Here is a 20,039-nt window from a genome sequence, read left to right as displayed (position 1 = left end):
TGACTAGCTATAGTGGTTCGACATCCTCTATCATTTATCATTCAACACCATGCGTCCTCCTCCGCCCCGTCCTGTCCCACAGAGACATTCGCCATTGCAGCGATCACATCGTACACACCGTCTCTCCGCATTCCTTCCCGAAGATACCACGGGGCCCCAGGCTCCAGCCGAAATAGCTTACTACTCGTTCATTTGTGTGCGTTTTCCGGTCTCGTCTAACTGTTTCCTCCCATCGTTCTGGTTGTCATGGTGCCTTCCCCCTCCCCTCCTCCCTCTGGTAGTACGTCATCGCGTCGTTTTTGCGCGTCTTGGCCCAGCCCGCGCCGTCCGATCTCGGTCCTCCTCATCGTCCTCCTCCTCTAGTTCTTAGTAACGTACATGTCTTTCCCGCCATGTTGTGCATTCGCCTTCAAATATATGTCGAGCGTGCTGTACTGGACGCGGGGATGGTCGCGTTGTCTTCTTGCGCGGCATCTCGGTGGTATGTATATCGGGTCTTGGAAGCAGAGAACGGCATTCGGGGCTTCCGGATAGGATGGGACTAACGTCAAGGCATGCTAGCGTGCACACCGTCGACACAATCCCCGTTGTAGAGAACACTGATGGAATCCGCTCATCCCCTCATGCATGCTGGCGCTTCACGCTGTGGGTGTACAATGTACATATGTCCTCCGCATACGTGCGTACGGGTCGGGGTCCGGTATTGGAACGGTATCTCCCCTACCGAGTCCTACGCCCGCGAAAGGGAAGAATCGCCGCTGCCGACTTGCCGACCTGCCATCCCATGCTTCCCTCGGCGGAAGACGACTTGCGGTTGACGTCAGCTTCGCGATCGAACCGAAGAACGGTGCTGCCGTCATGTACGGACCCGAGTAATGCGTCTACTGCCAGGAGCGGATATAGCCTCAGACCACTCTTCGAGCCGAACAAGGGGGCCGAACGATCCGATTAAGTGTCGACCTCCCAACACCGCGACTTCTATCTAATAGCACGGCCCGCCGCTCGAGCCATTAATGCTCTTCACCAATGCCCGATCGTCATACTACAGAGGACTCGTCGTATATATGGGCAGCGTTGTCCTTCCACTGTCGGATCCTATCCCCCACGTTCTCACTGCGTAAAGAATACGAACAGCTGCGGTGAGCCTTCGCATGCGAAACGCATCTCCTTACGATGACGGCAATCGTCTTCTCAGGTTCGCATTCCCTAGGCTCGGTCAATCGACTGACCAGGATGGCAGAGTTTGCCCTCGTACGTATATCTGGAAGAAAGGCAACAAGCATATAGTGCGTTCTTCTACACGATCGTCGGCGGGACATATTCGCCCTCTGTAGCATGTCGGGAAGTACGACACGGAGTTTCGCGCTTATGGGAAGGCCTTGCCCAGAATGAACGGGGTTGTCGTTTTGCGAGTCATCAAATGAAGCTCGTGGGGATGGTGGGCTACGTAAGTCTTGTCCGCGTTGCTTCGAACTCGTCCCGTTGCCGTGAGGCTCGTAAAGCCAAATGGCTAGCGGCTGCCGACATTTATACGGGCCCGAGAGTCATCCCCAGAATTCGCGTCTGTCACAATGCTCGTGACCGTGTCCGCGGCCACTCCGCAGAACCATGTCTTATCCTGATCGGTATGTGGTGCAGTGAGAGCTGCTCGTCCGTTGACGAGCACTAATAATGCAGACAGCACTCGAGCAGCCCACTGGTCCCCCAGTTCCCTTATCGACGGGAGTGGAGATAAATCAGGCTCTGGACTCAGTGTACCCTACAGGACAGGCGCAGCCCTCGGACTGGAATTTGTCCACTGGCACGTCGGGCCGTACACGTCCTTCCAGAATATGAAGGGCAGCAAGCCAGAACTGTCTGCCGTAACGATGACGCTGACTATAGGTTCTCTCAAACACTTAGAGCGTCTTCCCCGAGCAGAACCTTTGGCTATTTCTTCCCGCGACGCCTCTGCATGAGCATGGCCGCCCACGCAGCCTCTGCTTTCATACCTCCGGGTCTCACTGTCCGGCGGCTTTTCGTCGATGGCGACATCAGGTGCGGTGGCGCCGCGGGTTTGAGTGGGCCCAGACGGATCGCTCGGCATCCTTTCTGACCTGTGGCGATGGAAGACTTCATCTGCCACCAGCTGGCTGCCGGAAGGGACGCTAGCGTCGGCATGCATGCCGTGGCTCTGATTGGCTCATGATAGTTTCGTTCGCCCATTAAACTTGAGGCTATAGATGATATCTTTCGTAGGTTGTACGACACTGCACCCCAGGAGATCGGACTAGGCATACGTTACTCATCTTCTGATCAGGAGTGAACCATCGAGGCATGGCTACGTTTGTTGGGAAGGGCCCGTCGTTGGAGACACCGTCGGCTCCTGGTTCTCCAGGCTTGTGAGTCTTCTCTAGACTTGAAAGGAATGTCGGGTCCTCTCGCAAGCCGGAGCGGGTCGAGACTGCAGCAGGTCTGCTATATGTGGAACAGCTCGTTTGTCTATTGGGAACATCCGAAGCTTTGACCGAGCGGACCGGGCCGAGATTGGTGCGTGTCTAAATGACAATCTAAACCAAACGCGTATGCTCGCTCGGTCCCATATACCACAGCTCGACACCCGTCGCTGGTTCCTCGCGCTTCGCAGAAGCAAGCACACGCTTCTCCCTGTCCGGACATCCTATCTTTCGAACGCATGACGGTGTATGGGCGCACTCACACTTTGCGCCCGCGAAGCTTGTCGAACGTCTTTGTGCACGGACGTCATAGCGTCGGGCAGGAGAGCCGTTGAGATGGCGCTCTCGAACCTGGGGATGTGCATCGAAGACCCACGGTTGACACAGCCCCCCGAAGCTCTATCCTGCAACGAACGTTGGGTGCCCTCCAAATGTGTTCGCGGACTGCGATTTCTGCGGGCAGATATCAACACGTGGGCAGACGTACCAGGACCTCAGTCCTGGTGCCCCTTGGTGCCCCCGCACAATAGGGGGTCCAGATCGTGGTCTTTTATAGAGAAGACACCCCCGTTCCAGGGGCGGGTCCATTAGCGTCGTTATCCGGGACGAGGGGGGCCCTGCATTAAACGCGGTCGGTCGAGCAGCAATTGTGCAGGGCGGCGTCTGTTTCCGTATTTTTGGGCCCTCGGGGGATGTATTCCTCTATATAAGCATCGCAATATACACCGATGTGGGCCATCGCACTCACCGACGTTTTCATCTCCTCGTCGTCGCTTTCAGAGTCTGAGGGGCGCGCGCATACACGGGCCCATCCCAAAAACCGACGCTTATTGCGGACCGCGCACGTGCAACAGGCGAGTAACAGACGCTGATGAGTCTGCCTTGTTGCGGCTGACGTTGGCCTGCTACTGCTACATACCACTACCACCTCCGCCCCTCCTCCCTTCGACGTTGCGCTCCTGGTACGATGGCCTCCTACATGCGCCGCTTCATGAGTACAGCCTCGTCTGCCTCCACCAACATGTGAGTTTTCGCAAACAGCGTCCAGTGACACGTCATGAATACCCCCCCTCCCCGCAAATGCTGCGCCAGGTCGCGAGTATTCGTGAGTGTTACATGCAGCCGTCAGCTCCCAGTGCGGCCCCGGGCGGGCTTCTGACATCGACACCGACACGCGGACCCCCCTCCCCACCCGTGCCTATGCCGTCCGACAGTTCGACATCGCGATTGACAACAGGCCCACGGGGCGCATCGTGTTCAAGCTGTACGACGACGTCGTGCCCCGGACGGCGCGCAACTTCCGCGAGCTCGCGACGGGCCAGCACGGCTTCGGGTACGCGAACAGCACGTTCCACCGCATCATCCCCAACGTGTGTGCCTTTCTCTCTTCTCCTTCTCCCCTTCTCTGTGCGTGCGCGAACGGGGCGCGAACCAACGGCCGCGCCCCGCGGCTCACGACGCACGACTGACGGCCTTCCTCTGCGCACACAGTTCATGCTCCAGGGCGGGGACTTCACGCGCCACAATGGCACGGGCGGGAAGTCGATCTACGGCGAGAAGTTCGCGGGTGAGTCGCGTGTCTCACTCCTCCCCTGCCCCGCGGAGAGCTTGACTTGTCCTGCCCTGCAGACGAGAACTTCAAGCTCCGGCACAGCAAGCCCGGCCTGCTCTCCATGGCGAACGCAGGCCCGAACACGAACGGCTCGCAGGTGCGTCGCGCGGCCCTCCCACATCTCATGTTCTTCTTCCTTTTAAGCGCGTCGGCTCACGTATTGCAACTTGATGGCTCCCCCGCGCGCAGTTCTTCATCACGACGGTCGTGACGTCATGGCTCGACGGCAAGCACGTCGTGTTCGGCGAGGTCGAGGAGGGCTTGGACGTCGTCAAGAAGATCGAGGCCGTCGGCTCGGACTCGGGGCGGCCCAAGTCGCGCGTCGTCATCACGTCGTCTGGCGAGGTATAGAAAGTTGAAGAAGCGTCAGAAGGACTCGTCAGTTCGCTCGGTCGTTCGCACGGGACTTTGAGAGCTGGGTCTCGGGTCCGGTGTGCTTTCGCAAAATATGCAATGCTCTCTTCCGTCTCTAGCGTGGGGTCGCTGTCTTACGTCGCATGGACACTTCTTTCGTGGCTAAGTTCCTCGAGGCGTGGTCGTTCATGTGTCAACATTCCGTCCGTGCCAGATGTTAGCTCGTGAAAAGCGTTCCCGATCGTAATGTGACTAACGACAGAGCACATGATAACCAATAACAACAGTGAGATCCTAAAGTACATGAGTAGTGAGTAACAATATTCGTACACCGCGTCTACCAATGCTTCGGCCTGCAAACCAAAAACAAAACCGAGCGGTCAGCTCTGCGGTCGTCAGCGGGAGACGTGAGGCGCTATGCTTACCCGAAGGTCGCGCCGGGTGGCAGAGCGGAAAAGGGCGTGCCGGCTCCCCCGGGCCCGAAGTCGGCGGTCTTGGTGGAGACGACGTTGCCCCACCACGCTTGGATGGTGGTCAGGCCGACGTTGCCGTTTTGGGGGTAGAACAGCGCGAAGTAGATGAGGATGATCGAGATGGCGACGCCCGAGTCCAGTCCTGCCGACAGGATGTCTAGAGACGATTGTCAGCGGGTCTACCAGAGGAGAGCTCGCGATACGGAACGAGCACCCACAGTTGTACTTCGTCCACCACGAGAAATGGCGGCGGCGGATGACGTAGTTGAAGACGAAGCCGACGATCGTCCAGGGCACGTAGTTGACCGCGCTCGCGGGCGGGATGTAGCTCGTGCCGTTGAAGATGACCGGGAAGTTCACGTAGCGCAGGATCGAGTTCGGCCACTTGAGCCCGACGAGGTACGCCGCGAGCGGGCAGAGCGCGCCCACCAGGAAGAAGAACACGAGCCCGTAATAGATCTGCCCAGGGGAGAACTGGCGCTGCGGGCCGATGACGCCCCAGATGATGCTCGCGGTGCCGAAGACCTGCGTCGACGGGCACACGAAGCGGTCCTTCTGGTCCGGCGCGCACATGTCTGGGATGTTCGTGAACATCCACGCCTGCACGCCGAGCTGCACGGTGCCGCCGACGGCGGCGGCGACGACCTGCGCCCAGAACATCGCGCGCGGCGGGATCTTCATGTAGTGGCCCAGCTTGAAGTCGGACGTGAACTGCAGCGCCTGCGCCATGGTGATGTACCCGAACGTCTTGAACATCATCATCGCGATCGGCTTCCCGGGGAGCGCGTAGCCGATGATGAGCTCCGTGATGACATTCAGGCCGACCTGCTGGTTCGTGATCGCCTGGATCATGCCGACGGGGATGGTGTACACGAACGCTGGGGGACGAGGTGAGTGTTAGTGTTGAGTGCCAGCGGCACATGGGGGGACGGTGCGGTGTGCTCACATATGATCAGGGCGAGAACGAGGGCCCAGACGGGCATCTGGGTGTTCCACACCTCGATGGCGACGACGCCGAACACGAACATGGTCACTGCAAATGTGAGCGTGGCGCAATGAGCACCCAGATGCGTGATAAATCGACATGGGCACGCACCGAAGACGATGGCGTACCACCACTCGGGCACCTGGGGGTACCTCGACATCAGGCGGGCGTGGATGTCGGGCTGCTCCGACAGGGACCGGCGGCTCTGAATCCAGATCTGCTTCCGGAAGTACAGGATCGTGTGCATGATCGTGGCCGTGATGCTCGCGAACGAGAGCCCGTAGGTGACCGCGAACGTCGTGGAGAGGAACAGCGGCGAGTACGCCTCGTACTGCTTCAGGTCGAGCGTCGACTCGGGCGTGAGGATGCGCGTGACGTTGTACTCGAGCCCCCGGTTGTCGTAGCTCGTGCGCGTCGAGATCGGCATGTACGCGGAGTACCACGTATTCGTGAAGTAGATGATGGGCGTGAGCACCCAGAAGAACGCGACGAAGCCGACGGCGACGTTCGCGGACGCCCACCACGGCGTCGCGAGCGGCGAGCCGATGTACGCGATCTGCGACCAGTCGAAGGTGATGAGGGACATCCCCAGGCCGGAGTAGTAGCCGAACAGCTGGTTGACGACGAGGTTGTCCGGGACGATCCAGCAGACCCAGTTGAAGTAGCTGAGCGCCTGGAAGATGTAGCCGGGGAAGAAGTACCACAGGAAGGAGCCGCTGAACGCGTAGACGAAGAACCGTTCGCGGGAGATGCCTCCGCGGTTTCCCATACCCGCGTAATGCTGCGAGTGGAGGGTGTTGAACAGCGCGCAGGTGACGAGGTTCGTGGGCCAGATCATGGACGGGGGCGCTACTAGGAAGCGACGTGCGATACCGCCAATCGAAAAGCCAATCTGTGGTGCAAGACGCATGGTCAGAAGAATTCGGTCGGAACAGCCAGATCGCTTACAAGCTGAGTGGACATAACAACCATCCACTGGTAGCTGAAATTATAGATTTGGTTGTAGTATACGCGCTGCACGGCGACGATATCGGTCTAATGTGCCAGTTCAGTATGTGATCTGACGGGGGTCGAAGTCAAGTCACGCACCGCATACGCTGACTGGTATCCTACGTTGGCCATGATCGTAATGAGGACGTGCTCCTTGACAGAGAAAGGACCGGGATTCAGGGGCATGCCAAAAATCTTAACCCGGGGCATGAAAGCGGCCCAAAGGCGACCGAGAGGGAAGGCCAACAGTTGCGCGACGATCTGCGGATGGGGACATAAGCTCGTGCGGTGAAGAAGTGGAGGAGGAACGGCACTCACACCAGTGACGGTGACTCCCGGCAAACGGAAGAAGAAGAACTGGTTCATGCCGGGCAGGATGATTGACCAAAGGAGGCCGATGGCCCATGCGCGTATGGTGTTTACGGGCATGTCCGGGTCGTCCGTGTTGGCGACGGCGGAGCGCACCTCGGGATACGGCGAGTCATCCTCTTCATTGTTCCAAATACACACTTCAGATTCCCCTTCGGACCTGTATATAAGCGATGCTGCACTCACCGAGGGGGAGTGCGTTTGGGTCGATGTTGGGGTCGTCGAACTCGGGGTCGGCAACGACAAGGTGCTCCTTATCGACCGAGACTGGGGCGACGGGGCGACGGTTAGCGAGCGGAGGTTGAGCGACTGTGGGAAACTCACGTTGCTTCTCCCTATCGCCGTCGACCGCGAACTTCTCTGGCAACGGGCCTGCAGAAGGCAGCTCCTCGGAGTAGTACGGGGAGTCCGTCATGATGAGGGCAAGCACCTGGGCGGACGGACGGGGTCAGTCGATGGTGGGCTACATCTTTAAGTGAAGCGTCATGCACTGGGCGCCAGGAGAAGCCACAAGCCGATGGATAGAGTCCCACCTGCACCGAAGAACAGGTGAACATCTTCTGGCGCTGACATCCGCAAACTATAAATTGTCCGTGAGAGCCGGGGGGATGTGCACCATATGCACGGAAGGTACGATATGCCGTAGCCTTGTCAAAAGCGGACCGGCATTGATAGCCCAGCGGGATCCAACCACACGAGAACGAGCGTCATGCCGAAGAGGCTGCGGGGCCTCTGTCTAGAAGGAGCAGACGGTTCAACCCACTCCAACAGCACGAGTCGATTGAGATCTGTGCGGCGAAGGTCAGACCGCGATGCAGATTCGCACAGGCTTGCCATGGGTGCAACGAGGAGATTATGCTTCGAATGCCTCGAGGCCTGGACGGGCAAGAACCTCGGTCTTAGACGGTGCTTGACGCGCTTCTCGCAATCAATATCACAACCTGTCGCATTGACATCCCAGCCGGATGCTTGGCAGAGCGGACGAGGTAGATGACTGGCCATTGGCAGACCGGCAGCCATATAGCTCCCGGTACGAGAGAATTCTGCACTCACCTCCAGGTAGCGAGGCCCGATGCGAAGCGTGGGCGGCGCATCCGGCGTGGGGACGAGCTCGCGCTCCGTGTCCATGGCTGTGCAGTAATCCGCAAGTCGGGCTTCCCAGAAGCCTTCGCTTTGAAGAGTTGCGCTTCCCGGGACTGCCCCAGTGTTGTCTGCGAACCCAACGTCTCCCGTCGATGACTACAGGCCTGTGGTGATGGTTGACGGTGAGCGGTGAGAACGGCGGCTAGATGTGCGCAGATGATAAGCTATCTCATACAAGTGCTTGGCCACTTCTAGCTCCGGCGTCGACACTTCACCCCTTGAACTGGCTGCGAGCCAGGCACGCGACTACCCTGGGAGTTGCGGAGCTCATCGGCGTCCTATGTAACGGGCCCAAGCCACCGCCCCAGGCTCGTTCTCACTCTACCGCAACACACGACGGCACCAGAAGAACACAGGCGGAGAATTGATGAGCGGCTCGGACAGAGACATGGATATCTGCTATCGAGATGGTAAGCTGGGACCCATGATACCGCGAGCGCGTAGAAGTAAGAGTCGGCACGCCCGCTTACTTATATGCTGCGGCTACTCCAGATCCTATATACTGCCCGGAATCGTTATGCTCCATGAGGATGCATCACAACCTCAAGAAGGCGCTTTATTGCTCCGGACATCTCGGGCGTCAGTTGCAGTCGATGCAACGGTGAGCTGAGACACCTGTGAGTCCGGCATTGTGACCCACAAGAGCCAGGTGATCCGTACGTGTACCTCTGAACTTCCACGATGCCATCGGCCGCAGTGACTAGAGCTTGCCACCAGCGTCGCTTGTCATCAAACCTTGCCGTCGAAGACAGCCAGAACAGAGAAAGAGGCGTGAGGGACCAGATAAGCCGTCTTCCGTCTGGGAAAATCGAGAGCGCCCTCGGCTGACTTCCTGACAGTAGCCAGTGCTTTCACATGTCAAGCATCTCCTCTCCGACACACAAAGAGGTCAAGTTCAACCTACGCAAGGCCCATTTGGGGATAGCCTCGTGAGACCCATACCCAAAATAAACATTGCTATGTATGAAGAGCCTGCGATTGCTCCGCTCTAGCCGGGAGTAAAGTACGCCATGTGGAATTGGGGATACTACTGACCGCTACCTCCAAGGGCGGAGCTGGACGGGGAATATGGGGACGGGCCCAGTGCTCGTCAGAGCCTTTCGATCTTGCTGGCTTTTGTCACACGACAGGCGGCGCCAGGCACAAACCGGGATGAGGTCATTGCTAGCAGCGTTTGGGCCAGACTTTACTTGTATTAGCCACTAGCCCTAGTAGACACTAGCGGCGTGGACAATGGACATCACTGGGTGGTCTCCTTCGATGATGAGGGTAGACACGAACCACGAGGACGCACGGGAGTAGCCTACAACGCCGCACGGATCGTCTACTGTACTACACTCACCACCCAGATGGGGGTCGGGTTGATACATAGGTCGGACGGACGTACGGATTGGAAACCAAGTTCGTCTTGAGCGCGTACCTTCCCGCAGAGGTCCGCAATTTGACATGGGTCATTTCACTGTCTGCCACTCAACGACTGTCGTGAGAGCGGTTCCCACATTTCAAGACGACGCACAAATTAGAAGAGCAGAGGCGCGGCGAGCTGCTTGTCTCGACACTCGATACTCCACGATTCGCAGCTGGGTTGTTGAGGCCGTGACTACGCATGGAGCCCTCTAGGCCTTCATTTTGCCAAGCGCGATAGCGCAGAAGCAGCGTGGAGTCTCTGGGGAATCTGCACGTGCGCACCAAAGTCAGGTTTCAGAAGGTGAGAGACCGTGTCGGGGAGCGAACTCGACCATTCATCCCTTCCTCACCGAGATGGCGGCGTCGACCCGGCGACTGTCGGTGTCAACTGTGGTCTGCCCCTTGCAACGCGCGTCTTCCTTCATCATTCACTGAGGCACATCTCGTACGTACCCGCGGCGCCGAGCGATGTTCCGATAGACCCCGGAGGAATGAAGTCCTCACGTATCACAGACCTCACACGGCGACCGCGCTCAAGGTGAGGGTGGTGGTTCAAACATTTAGACGTTCAAACGTGGACGTCTAGCTCTGCAGGGCAGCTTCTCTTCGTGACAGGTCTTCCCGTGGTCGCGACGCTTGGAGCCGCATCCTGGATGGCCGCGATCTGAGTCTACACTCGATTCTGATCGGTGAGTCCATTGAGATCAAAAATCTACTCTACCTCTTATGCTTGAGCATGATAATCGGTCCGGGGACTGTACCGCGTCTCCGATTGGCATGTGTCTCCAACTGTCGTCGAGAGCTCAACATCATGACTGTCTGACAAACAAGCATTGAAGTCGAAGTGAGTATACCTATGGTTATGGAGAGCTGAGCAGCAGCCCGGGATCTCCGATGAGCATACGCCATCATCGAACCAATGTATGACAATTTGACAACTCACTCCGATTCCAGAAGACAGTTGCCATAACGAGTGTACGAGGACATTGGTCGACGTCCTACCCTCTACCAACACCTTCGACCTCCCCAGAACGCGCAGAATCGTAACGAGGTACATACTCCAGGGCGCCAGAAAGATGCCTGAGGTCGATAGAATGCCACCTGAATCCCACGATAATATGCGACAGACACACGCGGGAAGCGATAACAATTCGATACCAATTCTCCTGAAGCATGCGTGTTATGGCCAGAAGCAGTCCAGCTCGGCGGAAGAAGGCCTCACCTGTCCCCCGCACTCAACCGGATGTTGTCAAAGTGATCGTCAAGACTCGGACATTCTCCAGCCAGTAGCTACCACTTCCTTCAGCATGCCGACTGCAGGCCATCATCGAGATCCCCGTGGGCAGATCGTTTCGGTCCACGGTGTCGCCCATGTTAGTGGCGTGCTGCCGATATCTTGGAAGACACTCTAGCCCCGGATTCGCCGGTTGAAATATGTTGCTGAGAGTGACTGTGGGAAGATGTGAGTCGCCGTGGACAATTCTTCCTGCCACCGCCCGTCGATGAGCTGACAATCACTTGAGTCTAGAGTCCGTGCAAACGTCCGGCGAATGTGGCAGTCCCCTGATCTTGCCAGTGTGGTTGCCAGCGTTGCATATTCCTCGTGATGTTAGTTCCTTCGGCTGGCCCACAGAAGGAGGTGATGGACGGCCCGAAACGCTCGGAGTTCCTCTTGAGAATCAGTACAGCGACCGGACCGATGGATTTTCGAAGTACATCTCACCTAGAATCTAGATGACCTTACCTTGCTTGCTCTCCGGTTTCCCCTTATGGGACGCTGTCTCAGAACTGAGGATGCTACAACTCGGAGCGGCGTCGGTAGGAGCGTAGAGAAGAAGGTAGCCGACTATGCGTGTGTAGAGTACTTCATTTCCTGATTTGCACGCCGCATGCTCCACTGGAAGAACATACTTATGTCGTGTAAGTTCTCCAGGCACGAGTCGAGCCTTCTGAGCTTTGTGGCTGGTACTTCGCCTTCAATTGCGAAGACAATGCAGTCATGTGGACCCAGAAGACGCTAGAAAACGAGGACAGCTAGCGCGATCAGAATCAGTGATGTCCTTTCATGCAGAGGGACGTGCATTACCACAGTTGCGATTGTAAACCATTTACCTTGCACAAGGCAGTCGGACGTAACCACTATCGGCACAAATGAATGTGAAGACAAGCGGTGGCGCTCAGGCCGTGGGAACACTGGACGGAAAAGGCGCGACGCGGCCTGACTCTGAACATTGACCTCATCGTGTTGATGCGCCTTGTTCCTCTGTTACCTCGAGCTCCGCCAATATGTCGAAGGTCTTCCCTGCATATATTGGAAAACCACCACCGCATGTTCTGAAGAAACGACGACAACGAGAGGAACAAGCGCGAGCACGCGAACTGTCCCCCGCAGTCCCCGACCCTGAACCATCCACACCCGCTCATTCAGACCGCGCAGACGTCTTTGGAACGATTAATCGCTCTGCAACACGCGTCTACAGGACCTATGCGCACAAACGAACCCGATCTACTGCGCGTTCGGGCGCAGAAGCGGAGTCAGGTGGAGAGGAGGAGGAGCAAGGTTGTGAGTGTCCTTCTTTCTAGTCACCGGACCGCGAAGATGCTCGGTGCGCCGCTGGTTTGCCAGTTCACACCTCGCCTTGTCGCGCCGAACTTGGTCAGCGGGGAACGGCCCACGCCTGGTGCGAGAGGGATAGGCGAACATGTGGTCACGATTTGGGAGCGATCCGGCAGTGGTTCGAGGCCCCAAATACGCGTCGCTCATGAAGCGTCTCATTGTTCTGAACAGCGATGTTCATGTCTGCTTACGCGCCGGAACAACTGTCCTGATCTAAACCACGAGAGGAGTTTCACAGAGTATACATGCGGCGCACAGATCAGAGCAAGATGTTCTTTCATCGCATCGATTCTTTACTCGCCGGAAACTTCTTCCAGCGTGTTTGCATCGTGATGTCATGTGGCATTGTGGCTCTCACAAAGATGGTCGGCAGAGTGGCAGCGAGGGTTGCTCAGCTCTCTTGAAGAGGTGCGAGTGCTTCGATATTGATATTGGTGAGATTCCTCCGCGCGCTGGGCCTCAGGAGGTCCACTCAGGCCCTGCGGTAAGCGACGTCCGTCATGGGAACCTGCAGCGCACACATCTCGATGCGCATGTGAACCGAGATACCGCGGTGCCACATGCTTGACCACCTTCAAGATCCTGACGTCCTGACGAAGCCGCGCGGATGTTTGAGCCCAGAACCTCATGTCTCACTTTTTCTATGTGTTGTAACAGTCATGAACAACCAGGATTAACATCTGTTATAGCTCGATCATCATCTCCAAAAGGATCTTCATCAGGTTCCCCTACCAAACGTTCACAGAAGGAGCGTGCGAGATATAGCGATGCCGCTAGCCCCGCAAAACGGCCGAGACTAGACGACGAAGCAGAGGACGACCATATGTATGTAGATCCCCTGACATTTGATGATCCCTTTCCTGCCCTGCCCGCCGCGTCGACTTCCCAAGGCCCGGCTCGCCGTCGCAAGTCCTCCGTCTACGTCGAAATCCAAATACCAGCGAGGCGTCCGCGTTCTCAGACTCAGCGAGGAACGTCTCCGGCAGAGCCAGAGGTGCAAACAGAAGCACCCTCTACGAGCTCGGCACGTCGCAGAGGACGACCTTCAAAAGTGAAGCCGATCTCCATCCCTACACCATCCGCCACATCCGATGAAGGCGTACCACGAGAAGCGGGCCGCCAGCATCGTGCTTCGGGGTATTCCATGACGCTAGTCGAAGCTTTGAACAATTCATTTGCCACGTCTGACACGCCAGTGCGCATGGAGCCCGACGAGGAGCAGTCCATCGCTCGTCCTTCCAACCCAGAGTCTGACCCAGTCAAGCGGGGACCGGGCAGAGTTCGCGGCAGTGGACGTGGACGTGGACGCGGGAGGGGTAGCGGGCGGGGACGGGGTCGCAGCGCCGGTTCTCCAGACCCGGTCATGTCCCACAGAGGGGTTTACAAAACATCTCCAGCACACAGCACGCGATCAGCTGCCTCTATGCCGACCTGGACCGCTCTTCCCACTATAGATGTAGGTTCCCCCACAGCACATCAGCCTCCGCATATCTACGCTCAAGAGAAAGAGGAGAGCACCGGTGACGAGCTCGAAACCGTGGCTCCTCCTGTAACACCGAAGCGTCCTCGCGGCCGCCCTCGCAAGAACCCCCTTCCAGAGGCCTCGACGAGTGCAGCAGCTGCGGGCATGACATCCGGGCAGCGTAAAGCTCTAGTACCACGCACCCCCGGCCGGTCCAGAAGGGCGACGGCGGATCCGGCTACTCCCACTCCCAAACGCCGCGGTCGTCCCCCGGGAACAAAGAACAAGGCGACCCTCGCGCGTGAGGCTGCTGCAGCGGAGGTGGCACGGAGGCGAGCAAGCTTCCCCAGCCTTCCCAGCCTCCCAATATCTAGTGCTGCGATCCTCAAGCAGACCAGCGCAAATGCAATTCACGCTCTCCCGCCGCCTGCCAAACGCGGCCCCGGACGGCCTAGGAAGAGTGCACCCGTATTTCCGACCATGTTCGCGTCGGACACGATAGATTTCTTGGAGCCGCTGAAGGATCCGGATGACGACGACGACGCGCCGAGCCCGGCTAAGAGGACCCGGTCACGGTCGAGGCAGAGGAGGGCTAGCGTTTCTGGGACTCCGGGGCCGGCCGAGAAACCAGCTGCCACTCCGCGGCGGGGCCGTAGTGCGTCGTCTGCGCGAACTCCTCGTTCGGGACGGGATAGCGCGAATGCCGCCGCCGTCACCGCCACACCGAAAGCCCCTGCGTCGACATCGCAATCCACGTCCAGGTTCTACCTCGATCCAGTGGCTCTGGAGTGGCGTCCCCGCAGACGTCCGGCATCTGTGTCCCCCCCGAAGGCGAAGCGTCGTCCGCGCCCTGCGCTCCATGCGGGCGCGAAAGCGGCAGAGTTCCAGAGCCGGAAGAAGCTGTGCGACGCGCTGAAACGCGCGCTGCTCGAGGCTCCGATGCCGAAGGTGAAGCAGGTCACTCCAGCCCAGCAGAAGCAGAAGCAGCAGCAGAAGCAGAAGTCAAACAAGAAGGGAAAGAAGGGGGATGGGGATGATGGCTTGAAGGTCGCGCCTTCCGGCGTGCTACTGTTTGGTGACAAGTCCGCAGAGGAGGCGGGAGAGGGAGAGAGCGAAGACGAGGTGAGAGGGGAGGCGATGGTGGTGTTCAATGGCTCGTGGGCCGTCATAACGGACCCGAAGGTCGTGTTCGACGATGCGCTCGCGCTGAGGACGTTGCACGAGGTCGTCATGGGCATAGGGGCTTTCATAAGGTATGTCTCCCGCTTAGCTTCCCGGTGCTATTGGGACTGATAACATGCGCTTATTGAAGCTCCGAAAGCCCGACGTTTTACGAGATCGACGGTGGGAAGACAATAACCGTCGCAGTACCGTGCGGATGTATGTCGCTGCGCGAGGGCGCGTCGTCGTCCACGCCCAATTCGTCCGCGTCGAACTCGAGGCTTGAGTGTATGGGTGAGATGGCTGTGAGCGTCGCAGAAGAGATAGTCCCGCTCGGCTTTGCGGGTACGGCGAGGGGCATGCGCGCAACGGTCTTGGTTACCCATTAGCGTGTACAATTGTACGTATCGGCTCGATTGCGAGACGTGTAGACGAGTAACCTCTGTGAATAGGCCAAGTCGTACGCATAGGGGTCTGACGCGTTATCCGACTGACTTGCGCGAACTTAGGGAATTCTGCAGCCTGTTGGGCTAGCTGACTTTCCGGATGGAGCCATGAGCATTGCAAGGAAGGAAAGCCTATAGCTATCTCCCCCTCAGCCATGGCATTTTCCGACTTTAGTTCCCATTCTTGCAAGATACAAGAGTGTGCCATGAAAACACAAGCGCTAGTGTAAGGTGGAAGACGATTCTGTGGTACATTCCTCGGAGAAAATGTCCAGTATACGACGACCGATAACAGTTCCATTGCTTCCTGCGGACCATAGCATTGTCCCACCGGCGGAGAATGCGAGGCAAGTCACAGCATCATCGTGACTCCAGAGTGTCCCTAGACACGATCCGTCGCCAGTTCTCCATAACCTCACTTCAAATCCTGCTGCCGAGGCGATGTACTTCCCGCATGGAAAGAAGCATACTGGCCACATGGTAGTATGCGCGTCTCCCTGTAGCGACGCGAGAATGGCACCAGTGTGAATATCCACGACCTTTGCTGCATTGTCTGGCGTCCTGAACAGGAGATGCCAACCGTCCGGCGAGAAGGCTGAAGCCCAGCTGCTACCGGCGGCAGGCAGCTGCAAAATCGCGACTTCTTCTGCAGTCTCCACGTTCCAGGTGTGGACTGAGCCGTCCGTATATGCGACAGAGAGGCGGGTGCTTCCGGGGCTGAATACACCTAATCCGGCAACTGCAGGGTAAGCAGCTTGGTCTCCCCCTTTGACGTCTGGTCGTTTGAAGGTGTCCGAAGGAACATCCCATATTCCACACATTTCGCCACCCCAAATAACAAGCCAGCGACTGTCAGGGGAGAAGATGAAATCCGGCGCACGGCCGAAATCGGTACGCAAGTGGTCCAGAAGCGCGAGTGACTCGAATGTGCGTGCATCCCAGACTTGTACGATGCAATTATAGTATCCAATCGCGATGAGGGCGCCGTCGGGGGACCATGCGCAAGTGCCAAGGAAGCTGCGGCAATTCTTGGGAGCGCCGAGCCTGCTGTGCGACTCTCCATGGATACCCCAGACGATGGCTTCGTCTTAATCACCTATAGACACCAGGTGCCTGCTATTCGGGGAGAACGCGAGATGAGCCATGGCTCCACTATGCGCAATCCATTCATGGCAGATACACGCGTGGTGGCCATCCCAGAGGATGATAGTGGAATCGGATGATCCGGTCGCAACCCATTGCCCGTCGGAGGAAATGGCAAGAGCACGTCCGACAGGCCCGTCGTGGCCTAAGCCTCCAACTGGGAAACTCATGAGTAATGTTGCACACCCGTGCCGTTACTTCTGTATTACGACTCACAGAGTCGAGCATTGATTGTCAACGCACGGTGCTCCCACAATGCTGGGAAGCACTTCCCAAGTTCTGCCGCCCATGAAATGGACTTGCGGAAGTGCATGCAAGAGTGGGATGGAGAGAATGACATGTGCGATTCAGGAAATTGGAGAAGAACCCTCTCCAAGTCGCCTAAAAGCTCCAGTTCGGGGGTCCGTTGCTGAAGCGACCAATAGATATCGCCAATGTTTCCAGATGATGTGATGCTCACAGTGACTTCTCTCAACCTCGTTGGTTTGAGGTTTCGCAGTATGTCGAGGGCAGCTTGGATGATCAACGCTTCCATTGATGCCGTCAATGTCAAGGAATGGAGACAGGGCCAGTCCGAGGAGCGCAACAGAGTGGTGGCGGATGCGATACGGAGCGGCGGGAAGATTTCAAAGTCACAGCGTTCATTTCCCTCCGTGGTGTCGAGCTTATCGATGAAAACCCTGTCGATGTTGTCTAGTGTAAGCGACAGAATCACAACAACGGGTCGAGCTATTGTGAGCAACAACGCCGCCACTCGCTCATCAACGTTGGAGCCGATCTAGGGAGGACGGACAGGTTAAAATTGGGACCATATATAGTAGCGCAGAATATATCATGATAATACTTACGTTCAATGTCCTCAGCCTCAGTTGTTGAGATATAAGCGGATGTCGCCGATCCAGATGTGTGTCATCGACGGACCCTACTGCAATTTGTATATGACGGCACGTCATGTCTTCAACGCCCGTGAACGCTGACAGAAGGCTGAGAAATGCGGTGTATGACGACGGCTGCACTTCCTCGATAGTGATACTTCGAATGCCACTCGGGTGGACGCGTGAATTGGACTACCGAATTTTTTGACGGAAAAAAAGTCGGAAAACCCGCTGATAGTGAGGTGGCGTATCTTAGGCAGCATAGACAGTAGAGGGAAAGGCGCAAAATGTGCCAACTGCGCGGCCACGGACAGTACGAGAGGTCTGAGAAGGGGCCTAGCTTGGAGGACATCACAGAGGAAAAAGTGCGCACGCCTGGTTCGGAGGATGATATGGGAGAAGAGGACGTAGATGCTACGAGGATTGAGTTGACGACAGGTAAGAGCAAAGTTGCATAGGGTGATAGGATCGCCGGAGGACTGGTCGATGATATGCTCAATAACTTCCCAAGGAAGCGCTGGCAAGGGGAGCATTGTAGAGGCGTCCGACGGTAGCCCGACGCAGGAAGAGGCCGGTAGGTCGCCTATATAAGACAGAGAGTGTCTCTGAAGCTGACCGCTTGCCTCTAGGACAGACATAGCTTGTACAGATGGCCTACAGTCAGGTTCTGAGTCGCATATCGGATTGTGATCAATGACGCTGTTTGCTCGTGTTTGCAGCGGATGTTTGTGTGTTGTCCAAGATGACGTGCGTAAGCATAGATATAAAACGAGTCGTTGTGGAGGCTCATTCGACTTCGTATAATACTAATCGTTATGTGCCATGGTACTAATGCCCAAGATAACGCTTCCGACTTGGAAACTGCTTTCCTCTCTCGTGTGTGGATAACCAACGTGGGAGAACGACAAACGGACGGTTATCGTTCCAACCACTCAAGTGGAGCGAATGCAAACTAGGAGCTTACAATCTTGGCACGAGCCACATCCGTTAGCCACCGGGAAGAGTGTCGGATGCACGCTTGTTGCAAACTGGTGGACGGTGCAACCTGGATGATCCGATTGCCCTTCAAGTTCTGCGATTTCTGAGGTGTCAGAATGTCATCCTGCCTCACACCACATCGAGAAAACTCTACGGAATAACGATATCATATCACGGGTGTTCTCTTGAACGATGACCCTGAAGCGCGTACATGAGAACATCGGCGGACGTCCCGTCCTCAGCTAAGACTTGCAGCTCTTCCATATTGCGGATAAGCACATCAAGATACTTCGCGGCACCAGACATGTGCGCGACGCGGCAGCACATGGCGTGGACCCGAATATACTTTGGACTAGGGACGGATAGGCCATGACGCGCAACGAATTTGACCTGCTCCGGGACGCCGACGAGTGTGTGCGTTAGTCCGGGGGCAAGCACGACCCGGTAACGATTCTCCTATCGAGTATGTGGGATGTAGCTCAGATGCAACGAGGATGGGCAGCAGCGGCCACAGGAAGTCTCACCTCGCCGCGCACTTCTTCGAACCAAAGCCGCATGTTGTCGAAGCGATCGTGGACAGCTACGTCGAGCGTCAGGACGTTCTCCAGCCGATGGATCCAAGGTCCCTGAGCGTCGCCCCCGAGTTGAGCGCAGACATCCTCGTAGCCGAGTTGTTCTAGTATCGTCCACACCGTCGCTGCCGGACAGTCCTGACAAGGTGAGGGCGTGTTAGCAACGGTGTCCAGATTGTCTGCCAAAGCTTCGATATTAACCTTCGCACTGGACACGCCAGGTTGGATGTCGTTCAGCGAGCTGGGAAAGATGTGGGAGCCCCGCGTCAACGTCACCATTTCCTCTGGTCGCCGTTGTTGTGTGCGCGCAGCTAGGAAAGAATCCTCGTCGATTTTGCCCGTTACGAGACAGCGGTAGTCACCCCGTACAAGCGCCTGTAGTCGATGGCCTTTCAGTCAGCGGAACAGCACATATGGATTGGAAGGAGACGCATGGCAGCCTTAGCAGCCGTGTGGTTTTCCGGCTGACGTTGCACGTTCTCCGTAACGCCCTTGTGCTGTTCAAAGAAATGCGGCGAAGGAGAGCCTGAGACGGACGGGGTTTCCCTCTCTCGTTCTCTTAACTGTCGCGACTCGCTCTGAGCACCGTCTGACTGAACTAACAAACAGGTGAGCTTACAGGCCCTGATGAGGTTCTTGAGATATACATCGCCAAGATCGTAGAGGGCTTCGTATTGATCGCCGTCAAGCCTGCTTCTGCAAGACGCAATCTCAGAGACGAGAGCACCACGAGTCTTGTCGCTGTAGGCATAGAGAAGGAGGTAGCCGACTACACGGGCGTTCATGACATGGACTGCGTTGCCGGCTTCGCTCCCAGCCTGTTCGGCTGGCAGCAGATACGTGGCATACAAGTCAAAGGCGGGGGGACATCCTCGTAGGAGCGCTGCGGCCTCGTCTCCCGAAGGCAACGCAGTCATTGGCGTAGCCGATCCCTTTCGCAGAGCCCAGGTCTATGCAGTTGCTGCACGATGAGTGCCTATGTTGTTGCTAGCAGTGCCTTCAGCACCTCCGAGGTCG

General features: G+C 57.1%; 6 protein-coding genes across 6 annotated transcripts; 3 read left to right on the top strand and 3 right to left on the bottom strand.

Moving 5' to 3' along the window:
* Positions 1-3,402: 3,402 nt before the first annotated feature.
* DICSQDRAFT_170765 (uncharacterized protein) lies at positions 3,403-4,398 on the top strand (the record flags this gene model as incomplete). Its single annotated transcript, XM_007366377.1, has 5 exons — positions 3,403-3,458; positions 3,565-3,805; positions 3,927-4,002; positions 4,065-4,144; positions 4,237-4,398. The coding sequence occupies 5 exons, from the start codon at positions 3,403-3,405 to the stop codon at positions 4,396-4,398; spliced, it is 615 nt and encodes a 204-aa protein (XP_007366439.1).
* Positions 4,399-4,822: 424 nt separating this feature from the next.
* Positions 4,823-7,633, bottom strand: DICSQDRAFT_61792 (OPT oligopeptide transporter; the record flags this gene model as incomplete). Its single annotated transcript, XM_007366376.1, has 8 exons — positions 4,823-5,031; positions 5,093-5,752; positions 5,821-5,907; positions 5,971-6,751; positions 6,808-6,894; positions 6,949-7,110; positions 7,168-7,337; positions 7,405-7,633. 8 exons carry the CDS (start codon positions 7,631-7,633, stop codon positions 4,823-4,825), a joined length of 2,385 nt encoding a protein of 794 aa, XP_007366438.1.
* Positions 7,634-12,033: 4,400 nt separating this feature from the next.
* On the top strand, positions 12,034-15,455 carry DICSQDRAFT_181129 (uncharacterized protein). The gene is made up of 3 exons (XM_007366375.1): positions 12,034-12,331; positions 13,075-15,100; positions 15,160-15,455. The coding sequence occupies exons 1-3, from the start codon at positions 12,055-12,057 to the stop codon at positions 15,395-15,397; spliced, it is 2,541 nt and encodes an 846-aa protein (XP_007366437.1). The 5' UTR covers positions 12,034-12,054; the 3' UTR covers positions 15,398-15,455.
* Positions 15,456-15,675: 220 nt separating this feature from the next.
* Positions 15,676-16,767, bottom strand: DICSQDRAFT_61944 (tricorn protease domain 2-containing protein; the record flags this gene model as incomplete). The annotated part of the gene is given in 2 exon segments (XM_007366374.1): positions 15,676-16,535; positions 16,551-16,767. The coding sequence occupies 2 exon segments, from the start codon at positions 16,765-16,767 to the stop codon at positions 15,676-15,678; spliced, it is 1,077 nt and encodes a 358-aa protein (XP_007366436.1).
* Positions 16,768-17,759: 992 nt separating this feature from the next.
* Positions 17,760-18,112, top strand: DICSQDRAFT_170762 (uncharacterized protein; the record flags this gene model as incomplete). Its single annotated transcript, XM_007366373.1, has 3 exons — positions 17,760-17,910; positions 17,984-18,046; positions 18,102-18,112. The coding sequence occupies 3 exons, from the start codon at positions 17,760-17,762 to the stop codon at positions 18,110-18,112; spliced, it is 225 nt and encodes a 74-aa protein (XP_007366435.1).
* Positions 18,113-18,621: 509 nt separating this feature from the next.
* Positions 18,622-19,500, bottom strand: DICSQDRAFT_106992 (uncharacterized protein; the record flags this gene model as incomplete). Its single annotated transcript, XM_007366372.1, has 3 exons — positions 19,224-19,500; positions 18,975-19,160; positions 18,622-18,906 (listed from the first exon to the last, which is right to left on the bottom strand). Exons 1-3 carry the CDS (start codon positions 19,299-19,301, stop codon positions 18,622-18,624), a joined length of 549 nt encoding a protein of 182 aa, XP_007366434.1. The 5' UTR covers positions 19,302-19,500.
* Between the last annotated feature and the right edge of the window lie 539 nt (positions 19,501-20,039).

The sequence above is a fragment of the Dichomitus squalens genome, assembly GCF_000275845.1.
Source record: "Dichomitus squalens LYAD-421 SS1 unplaced genomic scaffold DICSQscaffold_17, whole genome shotgun sequence".
NCBI classification, from domain to species: Eukaryota; Fungi; Basidiomycota; class Agaricomycetes; order Polyporales; family Polyporaceae; genus Dichomitus; species Dichomitus squalens.
The sequence above is the reverse complement of the archived record's forward strand: the minus strand, read 5'-3'. Positions and strand labels throughout refer to the sequence as shown.